This window comes from Bacillus rossius, chromosome 1, assembly GCF_032445375.1.
Source record: "Bacillus rossius redtenbacheri isolate Brsri chromosome 1, Brsri_v3, whole genome shotgun sequence".
NCBI lineage: Eukaryota > Metazoa > Arthropoda > Insecta > Phasmatodea > Bacillidae > Bacillus > Bacillus rossius.
The window spans coordinates 218,453,675-218,477,393 of NC_086330.1; the positions used below are offsets into that span (position 1 = coordinate 218,453,675).

At 35.2% G+C, this 23,719-nt stretch overlaps 1 protein-coding gene across 2 annotated transcripts in view; it reads left to right on the forward strand.

Moving 5' to 3' along the window:
* LOC134527289 (uncharacterized) overlaps positions 1-23,719 on the forward strand; it is a 488,639-nt gene that overhangs the window by 244,977 nt on the left and 219,943 nt on the right. For both annotated transcript variants that reach the window (XM_063359834.1, XM_063359833.1), the window contains one exon: positions 4,009-4,195. In XM_063359834.1, the coding sequence (XP_063215904.1) occupies positions 4,009-4,195 (187 nt within the window). The remainder of the gene's footprint in view (positions 1-4,008; positions 4,196-23,719) is intronic.

Consider the following 23,719-nt stretch of genomic DNA (forward strand, 5'->3'; position numbering starts at 1 on the left):
AAGAAAAATATAAAAATCATCTTTTTAAATGAACCGGTTTAGAAAATTTGAAAATTTAAAGTTAATAAAAATGAAATTTAAATTGCAGCTCTCCTAATTAAGATCAGAGAGATGGGAGAGGTATCTTTGCAGCTTTGGTAATACCGTTTTCTTTGATATGCAACACAAAAGGGGTCCAAACAACAATTTTAAAAAATGAAATTCAAACCACCTTTCCATGGTTTTGCACTGATAGTTTACGTTTAAACATTTATTTTATTTTGTAAATATTATGCAGTCTTGCTCTATCCGTGAAAAAATGAGACATAAAATTTTTTTTTTCTTTGAAGCATTGTGCTATGCGATACTGAATTATTGTGATGTGTGAAACTTCGTAGCATTGTGTTGTGCGAGACTGTTAAGCATTGTTATGTGTCAGACTGTGAAGCTTTGTTATGTGTAAGACTGGAGACATTGAGATGTGTGTGATTGTGAAACATTGTGATGTGTGAGGCTGTGAAGCATTGTGATGTGTGAGCCTGTAAAGCATTGTGTTGTGAGACTGTGAGCATTTTGATGTCTGAAACAGTGATGTGTTATTATTAGAGCCAAGATTATATGGTTTTATGCGAAATCGCGAATTTTCACGCGAAATTAATCCCAAACCGCGAAAAATGCGAAATGTTTACTAACCACAAATAAACACCTCAATATTGATTTAAATCGTTAACTACAGACTATTGGTTGATTGACAAAAATTCCGTATCTGTTTGTAGAAGAAATGGTCGTCATCCAACTGCAGTGTGGTGGTTATTTAATGCGTTAATTATTCATCTTAAAAAATTACAAGATATCACAAAAATTGACGATTTCACGAACAAAAAAAAGATCGTTATCGGAGTTAGGTTAGGGTTTTTAAACGCATCTAGCCACTAGAGATCACGCAATATTAACAACTGACGATCGTAAACTAAAATTAACAAGTTAACAAACACAACAACGTGAAAAATCTCAGCGCCTTGTTTGCTGTATCCTTTGAAAAATACACGTGAACAAAAACTGCATTCATTAAATAAATACGTATGAAAATAAAATAAAAGCGAACATTGATATTTAATGATCACTTGATGTTTAATGTAATTTCACTGTAACGCAATTTTGTGTGCTTGTTGAATAAGCAGTTTACAGTGAAGCCTTCATTTTCATTTCACACTTCACAGGCGAGAGAGCCAAAATCGTAACATAATATAAGTTTTCCGATCGCTAATGAAAAAGCACCATATTGCAAGGATTTATTTATTTTACGGTCATTAAATATTTTAAATAACGCTTACCTACCCAACCCTCCCGGAAAATAAATAAAAACATTTATTTCACTGACCTGACATAACCTAACCTTTTACTTCGGTTTGAGTATATGGCTCTCTCGCCTGTAAAAAGTAGGCTTCCCGCGGTTTATTTTTTCGCTACAACTTCAGTAAATACTAGTTTTTGGTACCTCCGGGCTTTGTTTACAAATGACGTGCATAAATGAAAGCTAAATTTCTTAATCATGCCGAAAAATAAAGCTACTGCGGCATCACGTGCTGACGAGTTTAAGAATGAGGGATTATATGTCAGTGACGGAAAAATACTTTTCTGTAAATATTATAATTGCCGTTTGGAGCATGAACGTAAGGACACGGTAAACAAGCACATAATTAGCGACAAACATGTAAAAGCTAAACGATCCCCATGCACTTTGAAACGACAGCTTTCAATCCCTGAAGCAGGAGTGGCGCAAATATGCGCAAAAAAACAAAAGGAAGATTTTGTTCTCGAAACTGTTGAAGCCTTTGTAGCTGCAGGTATTCCTCTTGAGAAACTTGACAACAGCAAGCTGACTGCATGGATGCAGAAGCATGTAAGTGGTGCTGGTGATCTTCCAACAGCGGATTGGATGAGGAAAAAGTACATTCCCCTACTTAGAGAGAAAAAAGAAGTGGAAATCAAGCAGCAGCTCTTGGGGCAAGATGTGGTCATACTCGCAGATGAAACCACTGACAAGAGTAATAATTGTGTTTTCAACATCTTGTTTAAAATTCTGAAACCAGGTGCTGAACAAGATGTTATCTTAGGGGCTTCTTGTGTCCTTGATGCAGCAAATGCTGTTTGTTGTTCTCGGGCAGTGATTGATGTATGCTCCAAATATGAAGTCAAGGAAGAAAACATAATTGCGTATGTTACAGATAGTGCCAGGTACATGACAAAATCTGCTGGCACCCTTGAAGGTGTATTTGGTGACCACATGTACCACATACAATGTTGGGCCCATAAAGTAAACATTGTTGGGCAGATCTGGCAAAACAACTTGGAAGAACTGAACCTCTTCGTTTGTAAGGTAAAGATGGCCTTTCTTAACACCAGAAAGAGGAGGCATGCATACCTTCAATTTCTTCTCCAGAAACATGGAGAAAACAAGGCTCTGGTCAAGTTATTCCCCATGCCAGTTGTTACGCGTTGGAACACATGGTTTGAATCTGTATCATACCTCGCACTCCATCTGCACGACATTGTGGAATTCTTTGAGCAACTTAGCGAAGATAACTCTGGTGTTAAATATATCAAGGGACTCCAGAAGGAAGAGTTACAATGTCTTGAGGCCACTCTTACATTTGTGGCTCAAAACTGTAACACCTTTGTAGAGCTAATTAATTTTCTTGAAGGAACAAAGTATCCTACTGCTCATCAGTTGTGCACAAAATTGAGTAAACTTCAAACTACTCTTGATGTCTTGGCTAAGGGAATATTTCCTGAAAATGTTGAAGACATTTTGGCTGAAATGAAAACTGTCAACTCTGCAGCCCTTAAAGAGCAGTTCAAGAACACAGCTAAACTCAGTCTTATAAAACTGATTGATCTGGTGAACACTGATCCATCTCGTCAACTATTTCTGGGAATCAGCGCTTTAATGAATCCTCAAAATGTAGGAAACATTCGTGTGGAGGAAAAAGAATTCCAGAAACATATTGGGAACCTACCTTTCCTTTGCAAGGTGAAGAAGACCTCTGTAGCGACAGGCTACATAACACTCCAAAACCTGGTTTCCCAAGAGCAGAAGAAACCGCATGTGAACTACATAGACATGGTGGACATACTATGTAAAATGAAAGCAGATTATCCTGAATTTGCAGCTGCTGCTTTAAAGTTAATATGGATACCTGCAAGGAATGTGGACTCAGAAAGATCTTTTTCTATGTATTCTGTAGTTGTAAGTGACAGAAGAAGATCTCTAAAACCAGAGAATGCTGAACTGCTGACAATGGTGGCTTTTTCCTGAGCTTAATTATATTGCATTTATAGAACAAAAGTTTAACTGTAGTTTCTATTTTAATTAATATAGACTCTCTCCTGAACTCAGGAACAGTACTTACCTGCATAAGAATACTGAATATTTTAGTTGTTAATTTTTTATGTACTCTCAACATAGTATTGTTTAATGTGCATATTTTAAGTCTCTAACCACAAATTATTGAAGCATTTGATCAAGGCAGCTCTGCTAGGTGTGTACATGTTATTACATGTGTTTTAATTTTTTATGACGATAAAGACGAAATCCACAATTCTTAATGACGAAAAGTCCTTTTTCATAACACCATAAAATCTTGGCTCTAGTTATTATGTAGGAAACTGTGAAGCATTGTGACGTGTGAGACTGTGAAGCCTTGAGATGTGAGAGATTGTAGCATTATAATGTGTCAGACTTTAAATTGTTGCAATGTGTTAGTCGTGAAGCAGTGTGATGTGTGAGACTGAATTGTTGTAATGTGAGACTTTGAAGCATTGTGATGTGTGAGACTGGATCATTGTGAAGTGTGAGACTGGATCATTGTGAAGTGTGAGACTTTGAAACTTTGATATTTGTGAGTCTGTGAAGCTTTGTAATGGTTAAGGCTGTAAAATGTTGTGATGTGCTAACCTGTGAAGCATTATTATGTGCAATGTGTGATGTGTTAGACTGTGAAGCATTGTGATATGTGTTATGTGTAGGGCTGGGGTGTGCGCACCAAGTATCCTATCAAGATGGGGGAGTTCATCCTTGAGTACGTGGGCGAAGTTGTCAGTGAGAAAGAGTTCAAGGACAGGATGGCATCCCGCTATGTCCATGACACCCACCACTACTGTCTCAACCTGGACGGTGGGCTTGTCATCGATGGCCATCGCATGGGCGGAGATGGTATGTTCGTATTCTAGCTCATTCTGTCACTCTTCTGAGAACATCCCACCACTTTAACTTTCATTTTAAGTTCTATCCACGTTAAAGGAATCACAGTTGTCTTCCATGTTAAAGGTGTTTCACCTAAAAGCCACAAGTTTTTTTTTCTTCAGTTTTGGCTAAATTACTATAAAAAAACATTGTAATGACACAACTGAACTGTGAATCATCACTTATCGAGTCCCTTGTTGTGTTGAGTCTCTTTTCAGTAGTGATGGGGAGACAACAAACATGTGCCCCGTGGTTGAAACAACTCTTTTCTGCACAGGCAAATTCCCACAGTAGGTGACAATGTTTCTGTACTTAATAAACAAATTACTTGCTATTTTTTACTTTTTCTAATTCTGTAAATCTGCTTTTTGTTGTACCCATAAATTACTATTCATTTACTATTTCAATAGTGTGTTGTGTTGCTCACATTAACAAAGAGACTGGTGAAATCCATCCAACAGTGTTGGTAAATACGATAGCTTTTAATATATAATATTGGGTGCCTTTGTCAAGTAATTACCAAGCATTCAAAATTTTATACTTGAAATTTATTGCTTTGAGTTAAATGAAATATGTTTTCAATCAATGGAACAAAAGCATTTAATTATCACTACAGATACCATAACACATTAGCACTTAGAAAAGGTAACACACTTGACATCATGAAAATCTGTCAAATAACATGAAAAAGTCATTTAAAGAAAACTTCCAGGTTTGTTCACGAAAAATAAATTTATAACTGATATAAAAATAGCTAGTTAGTGTTGCCATTAAGTATAAGGTATAACACAATACTTAGTCTTTTTCACTCGAGAAAATAAAAAGTTTTACAAATACAGTAAGTACAGTACAACCCTGTTATAACATTCTCCAAGGGACCAACATAAAAAAATGTTATAAGCAGGAAAATGTTATAAGCAGGAAATCATCTTCACTTTGTAAAAATTACGCATGGATTGATTAAATTAAAAAGTATAGGTAAAACAACACAAAATACAGGAGTATTACACTAAGTACAGCAATAGAGTGGAAAATTGGTTAATTTTATTTATAGATAATACCTAATAATATGCTAAAGAAAAAAAAATGTTTTGTACGATACAGTTCAGAGTCGAAACAGAAATATTCAACTGTTTTGCAATCACAACACGCGTTTTGTTGGGGTTCCTGTCCACTTGGTTAATAAACTGAATTTTTTCAGCTACAGAATATATTTTCGCTTATATTTATCGGCCATCATAACCGTACAAAAACCTGAATAAAATTTCAATACGGCGTATTTTAATTAAATACGACCGTGACTACAATAAGTAACTAAAAACCAAATAAAGGTTAACCACAAACAAAAGCCGTCAATATATCCAAAGAACAGTTAACCACCTCAAGGTGTTAAACCTTTGAAACAAAAACCAGCACCATAGACTATAGTAGCACTGTTTCCGACCATGTATCAGTGCACAAAATGTGCATCATACGTATAAAGGAACAAGTCATAGGCTAACAAGCGCGAACAGGACGCCATATTGATAGTCGATCCGGTGCAAGTTGTGGAGTGCGTGTGTACCACGTCTATGGTGAACTACTCAAATGTAAACATCTGATGTTTGTATATGCGTGCTGTATTTTCTAGCTATGGTTTCGCTCTAAATTATGACTTTGAAGGAAGGGATACTGCAAATTGTGGCAGTTATCAAAGCAAATTTGAACGTTAAAGGCGGGAATGTAGAAATTTTAATATTGTTACAGGCGGGAAATTAAAGCATTGTGATAAATGGAGAAATGACGGGACTAGAAATTATGGTGTTATAGGCGGGAAAATGTTAAAAACGGGAATGTTATAACCGGGTTGTACTGTATACTCTTAATTATCTCGTCCCAGATTATCCTGTTTTTTAGATATCATATTTAAATTTAGTTTATTATATTTTATAGCTGTAAAAAAAATGATGGTATTGCTGTGACACATTCTTCGCTTGGCCATTCTATATTTTAAACAGACCTGTTTGGTGGGACCCACTCGATAAACTTTGATACAGCAAAGTCTTCCTTCTGGCTCTGCGGAACTGCTGTACTCTGGCTTTCCAATGACAAGCATGTTTTTTTATAATGGCTGGGCCACCAATTCTTGAAGTCCAACACGTCATCAAATGTTACCATGTTGACTGTGGATTTTCCAGCAACCCCTGCAGATGTAATAAATTGGCAGACTTCCATGGGTACATAATATCTATCTGTCTTTTTAAGAACACGTTTCACCAGTGCAAAGTCGCGATCGCAAGCAAGATATGAATGACCACGTATCGGAAACCGATGTATAGTAATGTCAAATCTGTTGGTGTCAGTAAGTGATAACAAGAATCTTACCATGCATTTGTTCTTATTTGCCCTCCGCAAGCATCACTGTAAAAGTGTAGTTCTTTAACACATGGAGGCACATTGTCGTTTATGTATTTGTGGAGAAAAGAGCATGTTTCATTTGGCCCTTTGTTTGCCACACAACTTAGAAACGTCATAACTTAGAACTATCACAACTTAGAAACACACAACTTAGAACTGTCATATCTTAGAAACACGCAATGCAAACCACACAACTTAGAAACATCATAATGCAGAAAGTCACAACTTAGAACTATCACAACTTAGAAACACACAACTTAGAACTGTCATAACTTAGAAACATGCAACGCAGAACCACACAACTTAGAAATGTCATAATGTAGAAATTCAACTTAGAACTATCACAACTTAGAACTGTCATAACTTAGAAACATGCAATGCAGAACCACACAACTTAGAAATGTCATAATGCAGAAAGTCAACTTAGAACTATCAACTTAGAAACACACAACTTATAACTGTCATAACTTAGAAACACTTAACTTAGAAACACGCAACGCAGAAACACACAACCTAGAAACATCGTAACGTAGAAAGTCACATCTTAGAACTATCACAACTTATAAACACGAAACTTAGAACTGTCATAACTTAGAAACATGTAACTTAGAAACCTGCAATGCAGAACCACACAACTTAGAAACATCATAATGTAGAAAGTCACAACTTAGAACTATCATAACTTAGAACTGATATAACTTAGAAACATACAATGCAGAACCACACAACTTAGAACATCATAATGTAGTAAGTCATAACTTAGAACTGTCATAACTTAGAAAATTCTAAGTTATGTGTTTTTAAGTTGTGTGTTTCTAAGTTATGACAGCACCCCTGTGGGCGTGACCTCAAAATAACGACAGGTTGCACATCAAGCATGGCCAATCATTTGAAGTTACACACAAAGCAATATTCAGAATTCTTGCAGATGCAGATGGAAAAGCAAACACCAACACATGTAGTAAAAAAGGCTCAAAAAACTTTGCCATTATTGTTTGCAAAAAGTAATAAATATTCAGTTGACAACCCCGTGCAGTATTGGCAGAATGATTGCAAATGATCTTCAGCCATTCAGTATGGTAATGACAGATGTTTCGTTGAAATGATGAATTTAGTAGAACCACAGTACATGATTCCTGACCGCACTACCTTTTCACGAACTGTAATTCCACAAGTGCATGAAGATACAGTTAAGAAGGTCACAGAAGAAATGTAACATGATTTTAAAAACGGTGTTGGCTCCATTTCATACACTATAGACATGTGGACATCTCGCAGTAATGATAGCTACTTGTCACTGACTTGCCATTACTTGACTAGCGACTTTGTCCTTGTACATCACACATTGGGAAATATTCCTTTTTCTGGGGAACACAGTGGTGCTGCCATTTGCAATGCATTATTGGACGTTTCAAACAAGTGGAAAATTCCCCAAGGTGTACATGTGTATGTCTTATCTGATAATGCAAAGAACATTAAACTTGCACTATCAAAAACTTTTTGGGTGCCATTCAATTGTTTGGGTCATACCCTGCAATTAGCTGTAAATGATTGAAAAAAGAAAACTCCTGGCATGGAATCAGTTGCAAGAAAGCACGCAGCATTGTGGACCATTACAAGCGTAGCTCACAAGCCACTCAGCGGTTGCACACACTTCAAGAACAAATGGGGAAACTACAACATGAACTCATTCAAGATGTTGAAACACGTTGGAACAGTGAATATGCAATGCTTTTACGTCTCTTGGAACAGAAAATAGTAATTGCAGCTGAGCTTGCTTCTTCATGCTCAATGGATAATTTAAATGCTCTTGAATGGAGATTGATTGCAGGTGTGGTGGATGCATAGGCGTACCCAGGGAGGGTGTTTTGGGGGGTTCAACCCCCCCCCCCCCCCCCCCCCCCCAACCCGAAATAAGGCAAGAAAATTATGAACACTTATGTCATTCGAGCTCAATTTCTAAACACAGAGCAACGAGAGATATAACGTCACCAAGCAGCCTAATTGGTAAGTAAACGTAAACAAATTTGAATTTCAGTGGTTGCTTCATGATAGGTCAGTCTAAATTCTCAGATCGCGGTGATTGGTCTATGGAATAATCAGTTCAATTCTACTTTGATTATGTTTTAGATTTGGTTAGTAGAATTGGGCATTGAGTAACAGTAGTGATTCCGACCTAATTTCATACAAAACTCTATAAAACTATTAAAATGTGGGGGGGGGGGGGGGGAATGGGACTTTTTTGGCCGTTTTGTCAATTCAGGTACTTTCATTTAAATACTGTACATCTGTACGTATAACACGAAGAAAAAAGTTTGATTATCGCAAGGTGCGTAATTTTAAACGACTGTTACAAACATTGAAAAGCTGAAATGCAAATTTCTCGTCTCAGATGAAAGGGACCTCGTTGAGTGCAACGTGGTGTGAAGTTGTGTTTGAGTCAGTAGCTTAATGGCCTCAACTCAATGTGTAGGTGTTTTTAGCAAATATTGTAATAGAACAATATCATTTAATATATATATAATATACTATCTGCCCGACCCAGCTTCGCACGGCTATACTAATGGGGGAAAAATGAGACTAAATATCCCATTTACAGTAATAATAAATGAAATAAAATGCAATTAATTTCGACAAAAATTTATTGCAATGCTTTGTAATGTACCGGAGAGAAAACGAGTAGCACCGATGGTTTCCCGATTCTCGAGCACGCGACGTACAACTGGTGTACCCGTGCTTCGCTACGGTAGTCTACAGGCAGAACACTTGCGCCGCTCATTATACATACATGGCCCTCCTTGTGGGTACGCCACTGCCGCACCTCGAATGGAAAAAAAAATCAAAACAATGCAAAATCCCGCTGTCATACTGTTGCCTGGGCTTAACCACCCTTGGGAGTTGATTTTCGGAAAACGTCATCCTGCATAACATGAGGAACATTACTGTCAAGTTCAAGTCTGTAGGATATAAAATTGAAGAAAAAAAAAGGGGCAATTTTTGATATTTAAAGTCCCCGTAAAATTTCAACGTTTATGAGAACTGCACTAACAGTGAATTAGTTGTTGCCATAGAGACGAATGAAGCATCAACAAAGCAACAGCCGTTGCCATGGTGATTTTCTACCAAAAACTGAAATTTTGATATTTTACACCCCCAAAACTCCCTTTGGGAGCTGATTTTTGGAAAATATCTTAGTGAGCGTCTACATACATCGCAAAATGAGTAACTATGCTAAGTTTCAATCGGTTGAAAGATTTCAAGTCAATCGTAATGAGTCAATCAGTGGTATTTCGCACAAATATATTTTTAAATTTAAATAAATTTACATAAAATAATAATTAAATCTATACAGAAATATGCCTCGAATTTAAAAAAAAATCGATCTAAGCTATGCCTGTTGTCATGAAGACGCAGAAGGCATAAACAATGCAAAATCCCGTTGTCATGGAGATGGAGTACCCACTGTTGCCAGTGCTTAACCACCCTTGGGAGCTGATTTTCGGAAAACGCTGTCATTAATCGAAATAAAATGTTGCCTATATATAAAGTTGGACAAAGTTACAAATAGTTGTGCGAAATTTCATTTAAAATCAATGCAGTAGTTTCGGAAATTAGTCCAGAAAAACATTGTGACACGAGATTTTTATGTATAAAGATTTAATTCTGTTTTGCTACACTTTAATTGTAAAGCCTGAATTACAACAGCCCGTCGCATCGGTCCGTCATCCCTTCATCCGTCAGCCGCCAAGCGATATACAACTTCACTTCACTTCACTTCACTGTATTAACCAACCAGTAGTTTATAGTAATTAATAATGTTATTTAATTTCAAAATTTGTATATATTTATTTGTGAAGTATTGCCACAACTTGTGTTTTGGGGAACTTTCTTCTTTTTCTTTTCATTATACTTCTTAGTAACTTTTAACGACGATATCTTTGGATTTAAAAATATTTATTTGCCTACTTCCTCTATTCTTGCTTTTGAATTACAAGGTCGATGGAGAATTTTTATTAGGAAAGATGAATTCGAACGGCGAGCATGAAAGAAGCAGCAAACTTGACGGAGAGTTTGAAATGTACGAATCTAAAATTTATATAAAACTCATAGTTCATCGCTGTCAATATTCGTCCAGAACTACATAATCGTCGTTGAAGGTATTCTAGAACTACATAGTCGTCATCGAAGATAGACCAGAACTACATAATCGTCGTCGAAGGTATTTAAGAACTACATAGTCGTCATCGAAGATAGACCAGAACTACATAATCGTCGTCGAAGGTATTCAAGAACTACATAGTCGTCATCGAAGATAGACCAGAACTACATAGTCGTCATCGAAGATAGACCAGAACTACATAGTCGTCATCGAAGATAGACCAGAACTACATAGTCGTCGTCGAAGGTATTCAAGAACTACATAGTCGTCATCGAAGATAGACCAGAACTACATAGTCGTCGTCGAAGATACAGTAGAACCCTTATCATACACTTTTCAACGGAGGGCACATAAATGGTGTATGATGCAGGAAAGTGTATGAAAAGGGAATGGCAATAATATTTTTTTTCAATCTAGCATACCAGCACAATGTCTGATTAAACTTAAATACATAATGTGTAAATAATTGCATTATATTAATAAAAGATATGAATTCATCATTATATATACATATAATAAAACCACCAGAAATGTAAAATACAGTTCATAACCAAGTAAAGCAGTCCTTTCTTGGAGGGGGGGAAAGGTCACCAAGCCTAAATTAGAAATTTAAAAAATTAGGCTATTGTAAAAAGAAAATCAGAAATTTTTGCTTGTTTGTTTCATTTTACAAACAACTTTATGCAACAGAACAATTTTCTATAAAATGTTAACTTGAGAAACGTACAATACAAAACAATCCGATCGTAAGAAAACAATAACAAACTGCTGTATTCAGTTCAAAGATTAATGATTGCACAAAATATGAGATCCGTGCCTTGGTAAAGCGCGTTGACCATTTTCATAATCATTGCTAGTTTGCGCCACTAGTCTCGCTCGGTGCTGGCCATAGATGCTAGTAGCGAGGTGCACAGTCTTCCTGATACTATCCATATCTATGGTGCGATAAAGTTATTTTCTTATGTTTGCAAAGGTAAACAATGAAGGTTTTTCAAAATAAAAGCATTAAAACGTATTTTTTCAGGAGGAATACAACAAAATATTTGTGAATTTTAGGACTTTTCCGCTTTGTAAAAACGTATAAAACGGGAAATTCGTGATTTTATAAGTGTATGTTCCGGGAAAGTAAACCATTGTAAATATAGTACTTTCGGCGGGACCAAAATTAATCGGCGTATGACACGGGAAAATGTATGAAACGGGAACGTATCATCGAGGTTCTACTGTAGTCAAGAACTACATATGCGTCATCGAGGATAGTAAATAACTACATCATTATCAAGAATGTGAACAACTGCCCTTCGTCGTCATCAAGAATCGCCGGTTTGGAGACCCATCAACTAACAATCGCTGTCCACATCGGGACCTGTACCACATCCAGCTGTACACACCGAGGGCCGCTGTTCCTGTGGAGTCATCATCAGGAAGATAGAGAACTAGGACATCACTACGTCAGTACGAATTTAGTCACTGAGATGCGCAGTTCACGGTAAAGTTGAAATACCATATCTTAAGGTGGTATTGTCCTTAACTTGCGGCATATTCTGAGGTAACTATGAACTACGAGAAATTTTTACATCTTTCCAACTCCACAAGCTTATAATTAGTAGCAGTATATAACCCGACAGCAGTTTATCAATCTTATGTCTGATTCACCTACTTACACCCATATAACCTGAGATACTAACCGAAGAGTCCCGATTGAGCTAAAATAAGTTAAAACTTTACTACATTTGAATATAGCAATATTTGTAATATCAAGTTTCAAGATGATATTGCAATATAAATATTAAATTTTTATTTGAAGAGGTGTCCTATTACACAGGTTGTGCAATATTAATCTTTTAAACCATTCTACTGAATATAGTTATTCTTGTAAAAATTCCAATTATAATGTTGTAATGTGAAAACAATATCATTTCCAGTAATACAACTATTCATATTACAACAGTGAACTGTTTGAGTTATTATTGGAATTGGAGTAAAAATTAAGATTAATGGTAAGTATAATTTTGTGTTTATAAATAACACAGTGGATCACCTTAACGTAAAGTGTTACTTATTATTATTGATTCACCACCAATAATCATAAACATATACTCAGAGATCATATATGTTCTTTAGAGGTTCTCAAATTTGGTATTAACCAAATTACTTTCTTTGTTGGTCTGCCAATAACTGGGTTAGTCAGATTGAAATAGGCGATCACAACTGCTTGGATTTTGGCCTTGAGCGGTATCCGTTTAGCCAGAAATATCAAATTCATTATTCTTTTTCATCATATTTTATCGCAAGTGTACATTTTGAATAAGTCTCGATTTTACTCCCATGCCTTACCCGGGACTCGAACCCAGAACCTCTCCCACCATAAGCCGGTGTGCATCTGACTACGCTACGCAGGTCAGCTGGCGATTTACAACACTCCGCTCGTTCGTCATAATATTTATCCATGTCAATGCTGACAACTGTTGAGAAAACTTAACAATTTGGAGGAAAAAAATTATTATATGTAATTATATTACTTAAACAATTATGTAAAGTAAGTACTTGAAACTCATTAAACTCAAGAGTGTTTTTTTTTTTCGGTATGTATTTTCACATTTCCAGCGTTACCATACGTAATTATAATACTTTCATGACTTAGACCATTTTTGTTTCAAAAAAGAGCTTTCGAAATGTGTCTAAACGTAAGCTAAGAAATGATTTTGGAATCAGCTTAACAATTAAACAAACTTTAATAAATTTTAATATAATATTTTATATGCAAACACCTAGAAGACATTAGGAGGTTATAGTTTCATCCGTTCACCCGTCAAAAGTATAAAGTTACCAAGCTTTAGACGGACGAGTGGATGACATTTTTCAGTCCATCTTATTGGGTGCAGGTCACGTAATTGACAGACAGTTGACGGATGGACGGGCTATTGTAATTCCGGCCTTAGTTGCTATTACCCTTACAATCAAATTATACAGCAATTATTCTATTGTCATGCCGTCAACTTATTAGGAATAAGTTTGTAAAGTGCGTACGTAAATTCGTTAAGTTAACTAATTATTTTTATATTTTATATATACATATATTGTTTTTTGGGGCGAGGGGGGTTGTAGGTATTTTAATATTGTAATGTGATCTTACTTAAGTTAATTGAAAGAAAAATTACGTACAAATTACATATCAACAATAGCCCAGGTTAAAAAATCAAATTTGTGACTCTTCTATTTATTTACTCAAGAAATAATTAATTTTTGGTGTTTATGCAGTTTTTCTTAAAAATCTGGAAGAACACCCCCCGAAAAAAATTCCTTGGTGCGCCTATGGGTGGATGTATTAGCACCTATTTATAAAGTTACTAATTATTTGTGTGGGGAAAAGTATACCACCATTTCTATGGTTATCCCCATTATATATGGCAGTAAAGATTTTTTACAAACTTTCATCTCAAGAGCTGAAGCAGGAAGTGGCATTGTCTTTGCACGTAACATGCTTAAGGCAATGCTTGTGCGATTTCCTGACTACAGACTACGAAAAGAATGTTATTTCAATGATTTTAGATCCAAGGTATAAAGCAATTTTGTTACACGACCATGAAAAGAAGAAAGGACTACATTCTCTAAAATTGTACATAGAGTCTGACACAAGTTTTGAAGGCATCCATAAGGAACAAACAACAGGGGCACAAAATACACTTCAGCCATCATCATCTTCTCAGTTCTCAGTGTGGAACAAATTTGATACAGCTTCACAGTCAGTGGCCGTGAATGATCCCTTACCACGTGAGAGTGTGCTTGATGACATTTCAAGGTACATCAATGAGCCTGTCATCAGCAGACACACTGATCCATTTGCATGGTGGAAAGCAAATCAATTCCGGTTCAGATACATTTTGGTGGTTGCCAAAAGATTGCTGTCAATTCCCGCTACTTCGGTGCCAAGTGAGCGAATGTTTTCTACAGCCGGTAATATTGTGTCTTCTCGCAGGGAATGTCTTGCGCCTGAACTCTTGGAGAAGTTGACATTTTTACATGATAATTTGTAAACACCATCTCTAATACAGGCTTTTATTTACAGTGTTTTATGTTTACTAAACTTATCCATTTTTATATAGGTAGGTACAGAAAATGATAATGAACTTGACACACCTGAGTTGTTTATTGAAAAGGGATGTTTGCATTAGGCCTTGGGCCTATATTTTTAGCTTTTTGTGATAGGAATAAGTAGCTTTAACATGTAGGTCTACGTAATTCTTATTTTTGTAAAATCATTTTTTTTCAATGTATGTATTAAAGCCTACCATAAATCTTATGTCAAAGTGTTTTATTTTGTATGTAAACTGTAGCAGTGTAGCCTATATAAATCTGTGAATGTTGTATATGAAAGTAACAAATAGCATTTAAAGAAGTTCTTACATTCAAGTTAATTATTATTTCTACAACTGCCAACTGGAAATTGTATGTAATAAAATAATATTATCAACTCTTTTGTTTGTGAAACTATTTATCCTTCAGTAATATGAATATATAAACTTAATGCAAATTATTGATAATAAAACTTAAAAATGAAAGAAAAGATTCATAATTGGAATCGAATTTCAAATAGTTGATAGGGATTCGACTCGGAATCGAATCGAACTGAAAATGGAGGATTCGCACAGCCCTACACATTTCTTCAAAAAAGTTGACTTATACCCTTTCATAAATGAGCGATTCAAGTGCCCTCTGTTCTTTAAACCACGCCAAGAGTAAACTTTCTACTTCTTCGTATTTACCAATTTTCATTTTTTTACACTTTGACGAAACATTAGTAGCCAAAAGTTGGTCTTGCTTCATCATTATTCCATTCAAAGTAGACGGAGGCTTCCGAGTTTTTTTGCCATACTCACTCTTGGTATCAAAGGATTCGCATCAACTTCTGACATTATTTTAAGTTTTTCTTCAAACGACAATACCTTGCTTTTAATGGTTCCTCCGAGGTTATATGCCGGAAGCAACTATTAGTGCAAATGTTATGAATGGAAAAAATTAACATAGGAATATATATAAGTTAGGGTTGTGCGAGATTGAGATTTAGGCCTCGTGAAATTTTCGAGAAAAAAATATTTTTCTCGCAAGAAACGAGACGAGAATGAGAAATTTTTAAATAATCAATATTTATTCTAGATATCATTTTCAAAATATATTGTTCTGTACATAAAGGCAAAGCTGTTGTTTATAATATAGAATGACAATTTAGTTACCTGTGCGCAACTGACATGCACCACACGTTATGTAGGCCTACACTAAATTATAAATATTCACTCACGTAGGTAAAAGTCTAGTAGCTAACATGTTAATTGTGATGATAAGCATCAACAAGAAATCATCTAAGAAGAAATAAAAATAACCTGTACTAATAATAACAATAATCATCAATAAAAATAACAAATTATGATGAAAACACCTTGAATTATTAAACACACTATTTTTACATCCTTTTTTTTATTTTCATGGAGAAAAACAAGTTCTTGCACATGTTCTGTAGCAAGAAGTTGTCTCCTGCAGCTCACAATGTTCACAGCTCCTGAGAACACACGTTCACTGGCTGCCTCAGTCGCAGGAATCCCGAAAAACTGCATTGCAATTTTGCACAATTGGGTGTAAAGACTACTGCCCTTCTCTTTCCACCATTTTAAGGGGTCATCCGCTCTTGGAATAGTAGGCAAAGAAAGATAGTCTGACACTTCCATGTTGCCATTATTTTCAGCCTGTTGTGCCAGTTCATCGAACGCATTCCAGAGAGATGATTTCTTTTCTTGAGCTTCAGGTTTTTCTGAATCAAAGAGAATATATTTTGCTTTAAATATAACATTTTGACAACCTCAATAAATACACACTTTGTAGATATACAAACTTTAAACAGCTGTACACATTGTTAAAAAAATAATATAGTAGGCATTCAAAAATTATGTAAGTATGACAAATATGTTTTTTTTAACGTTAATGTAGGTAATATTGAAGTTAGTGTCCTGAAACATACATGTTACTCATGATATATTTAATATTGATCAATATTTGAAGCCTTGAAAAAAATTTTAATTCAACACTTGAGCTTACCTGGTGTGTTTGTTTGTGAAGGTGAAATTTGTTCCACTTTTCGCTTCAAATGCTCAACTGCCATCATTTTTTCATCTTTGGGTACAACAACGTGCTTGAATCGTGGATCTACTAGCATGGCAGTGTAATATGGTTCACTTCTTTCAAACAAAGGGAACCTCGCCTTCAAAGACTGAAGCAGTGCTCTAGCAAACACCACACCAGCTCCCATTATTCCCTTATTTTTATTTACATATCCTGCGAGATTTTGTGTCACAGAAAATAAAACCGGTATTACCATTGAAGCTGAAGGAGACTGTTCTGCACATAATTCAGTTGTGGCTTCATATAACGGTTTCAAAATTTGAACGTACCCTTGAATGAGTTGCCATTCAGAGACTGTTAAGTTGTCAATATTTTGAGTGGCCAAATTACATGCAAGTGCTTCTTTATTTTCTAGTAACCTGCTGAGCATGAGATACGCTGAGTTCCATCTAGTCGCACAATCTTGGATCAAACTCAGTGCTGGCAGTCCAAGTTCATTATGAAGTTTCTCGGTAGCACTGGAGTTATGCTTGTAATGTCCAACAATTATCCTAGCTCTTTTCAACATGCTACCCATTCCATCAGTCTCCTTCGGTGCATCATTTAATGCTAACTGCAATGTATGTGCAAAACATTGAAGTTGAACAAGTTCTACACAGCACATATACTTACCAAGCTTTATGTTTCTACCATTATCGGTAACTACATATAGGGGTATTGCATCTTTTAGTTTGACAATGTTCCACTCTTGCAAGACTGAAGTAAACTTATCTGCAACGGCAGCACCAGTGTGACCTCTCGGAAAGTGATGACAACCAAGACAAAAAGTCTTGAGGGTAAAATCTTTGATAAAGTGGCATGTGAAAGACATGGAAGCTACACTTGCCAATGCATCTTCCACTTGTTTGCTCACATTTTCTTTAACTTTAAGATTCAAGCCGGGGACTACACTGCGTGAAAACGTAGTTCTGCTAGGTACTCTGTATAGAGGCTGTGCAGTACCAAGAACTTTTATGAAAGACATGTTCTCCACTGTGTTATAAGGTAACATGGCATCAGCCAGCCATTCCCCAATTGAATTTGTGATGGCTGTAGCTTTCACATGAGTTGGAGACCATTTATATTTATCCTCTATTTTAAGCTGTTTGGGCACAGGTTCTCCAGATACACTAGAAAATCTAGGTTGTGATGATTTTTGTTTCTGATGGTCATCAAATTCAATTTTTATGGCAGAGTGCTGTGTAAGATGTCTCAGTAGACCTGATGTGTTTCCGGACTTCGTTTTGATAACTTTTCTACAAATGTTACACGTTCCTGTTGACTTATCGCCACTTTTTGTGTAATACTGCCACACTGATAAGTCCACATCTTCCATTTTACTGTAAAATCAAAGTTTAATTTGCCAACAAAGTTTACTTCTGTTAAACTGTTATATTCCTGCAACACTTTTTTTTCCACTTGGTTACGCCGCAGTTGGACATAAAGCAGCATTAGGAAATTATTCTCATATTCCTAATAACATTTTACAGGCGTCACATTATTTATTTATACCCGCAGAGTAGCTCGCGTAAACGGGAAACTCTGGTACTGTAATGAAAACAAAGTAATTGATACTAGGGAGGCTTTGGCGGGATTCATTACTCGTGACGTCTTACGACTGAGTGAAACAAAGGTGGAAAAGGAAATGGGATGAACATACTATTTATTATGCCTTTTCAACGGGTTTGAACACACACATTCACGTAATTTTACGTAATACAAGTGCGTGAATTGTTCTGCGTGTTCAATCCATTCCTTTCCATTCCAGTACATTTAACAATCACATGACTTGCGCAGTCTTTTATTGGAAATGAAATAAGAAACGGAACAGCGAAGCAGACTTGGTCTGGCAGCATGACCACCATTCCCTTTTGTTCTTTAAAAAGTAAATTTTGTATTTTGCCGTAATAATGAACATTTCAGTATGCTATTAAACATTACTGAACAAAATATTATGACTAAATTAAAGCTAATGCTTTTAATAACTTGACTGTTATAACGTGTATGTAATCAAAACCAATTTTGTAGGTTAGGTTTGAATGTATTTTATTATGTATTACGCTTACGTAATTTAAAAATTAAATACTGCAGTTTTACTTTCAGGATAAATTAGAATTTCATATGACATTTTTTATTCACAGTTTCGGTTGTTGATATGGTTTTGGATGGTTGACTATCGGCTAGTTTAACATCTCTTAATGATTGCATCATGTTTGCTTTGTGTTCCGCTAAATCATTTTTCGTCCAAACAGGCAGACACGTTCGGGTATTTTTAAAACATTTAAACTAAAATAATGGCAGTGTGTGTGTAATGTTCAACATATAATAATACAACTATCAATATCAAATTTCATTTCCATACCAAATTGAGTTACCGGTACCAAAAAAAAATTTTTTTTTCTTTTTTTTTTTCCAAGAAATTATTTTTCTCGCTCGCTGTTCCAGAATGCTATATTTCTCTAAATTTTTCTCGAGGTTTGAGATCTCGCACAACACTAATATAAATGATCAAGGGAATAATTTTGTGAACTTAATAAGCAGGAAAACAAATTATGCGGGAACGTCTTAAACGTGTTTTACTGTAATCTTAAACCATTATTAATTTTTTTATAATGATTTTTGCATCTTGTCTGTTTCATCATAGATATATACAGCAAGTCAGCTGCTATTGTATTATATGGTGTTCGTTAATTGTGACTTATTGTACGCTGCTGAAACTACATATGACGATTACTTCTTTTAATGTCCATTTCAAGGGAGTATCGGTGTTCTGTGGTTTGTAGTCTATGGCTGTTGATGATTTTTTACTGCTTCTGGTGCGTGTAATGAAAAGAATACGAATAATATTTTGTTTTCATGTTTAAATGACAAATATGCCGTGTTTTGAATTGTTTGCACGATTTTGTCTTTTTTTAGAGAAATAAATCTTGGAATACTTGTTGCATGTTTAAGATGTCACTTGTTGTTCACAATGTTTGATTATGAAGTTGCATTAAACATCAAAAAATGGTTTTGTATTGCACAAATGACTTAATCTCATCAGGGAACATTGGTTTATGACAAACTAATGAGGTATGCTATGTCAAGTATTTGTAAGCAAACGAATATTCGTTATTTCAAGGTTTTACTATTTGAGATCGAATTGAATACAAATAGTTTATTATTTGTATTCGAAAATTTGAATATTTGCACAGGCCTAGTTATAACACTTTCATATCACACATATTTCTCGGTAGGCGCCCGGCAAGTGATGTAAATGGCTGACATTGGCTGGAGGAAGGAAAGAAGCCATAATTTCTGTGGCACGGATTGCACAATCTTATCTTGAGTAGTATTGAGTTAACTCTCCTTCTGCCTTTGTAAATGACCATGAAGTGGCAACGTACCTGAAGGCAATCTTGACATGTCTATCATGACAGGTTTTAATGATGTCAACAATATCATTTTCCCATGCTATTTATTTCTCAAGCTTGTAATCGTGTAACATTTCATGACGAACACAGCAGCAATAGCTCCGCAATATATGCATGTATTGCTGGAATTATCTTTGATTAATGAAACTTTGTGAAAAACACACATTGGAGACTTTAGGTATTGATTTGCTACTTATATTTATTCTCCTCCAGCTTGGCGAAAGTTTCTCTGTGTGCTAGTGTATGAAAGGACAAGGAACTGTGAAGAAGCAATAACTTGCTGTCGAGAGGTAGAAAAATTAAACACAAGGGTTGGGGGGGGGGGGGGAGAGAGAGACGTGCGTGGGACTGCCACCTCACCAGCAGACGGAAATAGGCCCGCATGGTGAGACAGTGCCATATGTTTACATTCCAGTAAGCTGAAACACGGTAGGCAAAGACTTCACTTGTGCTCAGATGCTACAGAAGACAAGTATATGGTGTGACCCAAATTAAAAGATGGCCCTTTACTTAAAACAAATTATCCAAGGTTTTTTTTTTATACATAATTTCAGTTACTTGGATATTTGTAGGTCCCAATTCACATGGATAATCGAGAGTTTACAGTATTATAATTCATGTTCATAATTATAACCATAAGTTTGTCTCTAAGATGTAGCTTAGTTTTGCAACAGGCTAGCTCAGGCCAATAGAAAAACCTCTGGACCTTTTTGACCTGTAGCACGCTGAAATGTGTGATTTTATATCTGTTCCTCAGAAGGGAAAGGCACTATGTCCATTTTTGGCACATTTAAGATTATTTCACATTTGTATGTAACTTTTTTTTTTTGCTTTACCTATAGGTATATATAGGACACTGTCCACAACCAATTGTATGGAAAGTTACAGACTTTTAAATGAGCATCAAGTCCAGTTTTACTCAGAGGAATAGCGCACCATGTGGACTTGGTGCTGTTTATCTCTAAAATATTTTTAACAATACTGTTCATCAGCTAGACATAGTGTTGTTTACACCCTGCAGATGTTTCTGTAACTAGGAGAGAAAGGTTTCATTGTAGACATTTTGATTGCTGTTTCAGACTTTCAATGTTGATTTTCAATTGTGGTAGAATAGATACAAGATGGATCCAAACTCCAGTGGGATAAGAATACTAACGTTACTATCATCTAATACAGCTAATACAACTTCACCTATAGGTAAGTGGTTGTTTTGTACAATGAATTTATTTGTAAAGTGTAATTTTTCATTTCAAACATAACCTAATACATAATTTTAATTTCATGAGTCTGTTCCACTAGGCCTAACCTCAAATATTCATTATTTTATGTTCAGTACAGAGGTCTATAAAAAAATTGACCTGTTGTTATTTTGCTTAATACAGATAACCTGTAATTAAATAATTAATTTAACAAAGTTGTATTCGTTTCAGAATCATGTGGTAACACCAGTAATTTACAAGATAATGACATTGAAGAGAATGAAGTTGATAATTTTCTTTGGTGATGATGATTCTGATGCCGACAAAAACTATGTACCTTAAAATGAGAAAATCTCAGAATCGAATGACAGTGATGAGGCCTATACGTAATCTACCACAATGAGATAAGAGAGAAATGGCAACTGAAGACACAATACAAAACATACTTGCCGAAGATTTAAACCTAAGCAGTGACGTAGACAATCCTATAGATAATGAAGCTGTTCTACAAGAAGAAGAAAGTGCCAAAATAAAAGTACAAAACAAAATTAAGTGTACACAGCAAGGTAAAAAATGTGTAATGCATGCCATTGAGAGGGCATGTAATGTTCATAAATGAAGGTTAGCTGGTGGTAAAGAATGTCATTCCTAAAAAAAATGAATGAGAGCTCCTTGTAGTTGTAGGATGAAATGTTGAGAGAAATTACCAGAATGTGAAAGACAACAGAATTTTTATTGATACTGGAGTGAAGAAAAGAGTACATATGTTAAAATGCAATTTATTTTTTCATGTGTTGAAACGCATAGTACAGTCCGATCAAGAGAAAAAGATCTGAACTCTACTAAATCTGAAGACACCACATTATTATGCTCTTTCACAGTAAATAATTAGCAGATTAGGGTTTTTAAGGTAATCTTTTTAAACACACTTTCAATACATTGGAAAAAGTTGAATCAGGATGTATGGTAAAACGAGATCAAAGTAGGCAGACACCAAGCAATAAAACTATAGCTGTACCGATACGAATCAGCAGAAGCCGATTTTGCAGATATTTAGTTGAATTGGCATTTATGCAGATTCACAATACGCTTGTTAATTTTGGGCCAATATTATTAATAAATAAAAGTGCCTGTCATAACCTAAAAATCCACCAGTACCCTTTTCACTTTTCATACCACTACTATTTTGAACTTGCAACATTTCTTAGCTATGTGTGCCAGCCGTACATATCAAACTTAATCATCTTTTGTTTTAATACTGTTCTTAAATCTAATGCAGCATAAATAAATATATCGCCAGTACGGTAAAGGTATATAGAACAAAAACTTGCTTTTATTTAGAGCATGGCTACCAATACAAACCATGGAAAATAAAAACTGCTTGAACTGCAAAGAAATGTTCGTAATATTGTGGCGGTTACATTGATTAATCAACTTAAGTAAAGTTTTTAAAATTGAATAAAAAAATAAAAACCATATAATATAGGACTTCACATAACGTAAATTACTTTAACTGTTTCCCATGCAAAGCAACTTTTTCTTCGCTGCACGCGTTAAGGTGGTATTGGAATTCCCGTTCTTGAATTGTAAACCTGTACAAATTCTTGTTACATATTTTAAATTCATTTTTTTAAACTTAGTATTTTCTGAATAAATATATTTCATAGTTATGTATTATTAAATATTCTTATTTTACATAATTATGTAGTAAATAACTAAATTTTCCAGCCTCCATTAGTAAATTCATGTTTCAATAAGCAACTAACGGTCGTCAACAAACAATTTAAAACAAGCTAAAAATAAGAGTTGAAAAAAGATAGGTTATGTTCCATTTTTAAACTAAAATAAATGAGCATTTGCATTGTATGCCTTTCTTAGAATGAGATATTTTGGGTAGTTTAGTAACTTTATAAAAATATTTTAACCAAAATGTGTTTTCTACAGTATGGGTTCAGAATCGGTGAATCAGCATATCAGCAAAATTTGTGAATTGGTATAGCTCTAAATAAAACCCCTGATAAAACCATAAATGGTGTCAAATAACATATTTCTTCTTTCGCACAGTATGAGAGTCATTACTCGAAGGAAAAGAGTGAGAGAAAATATTTGGGTCCAAACCTAACCATAGAAAAAATGTATGAACTGATAAAATTGATGACTGCAATGAAAGAAA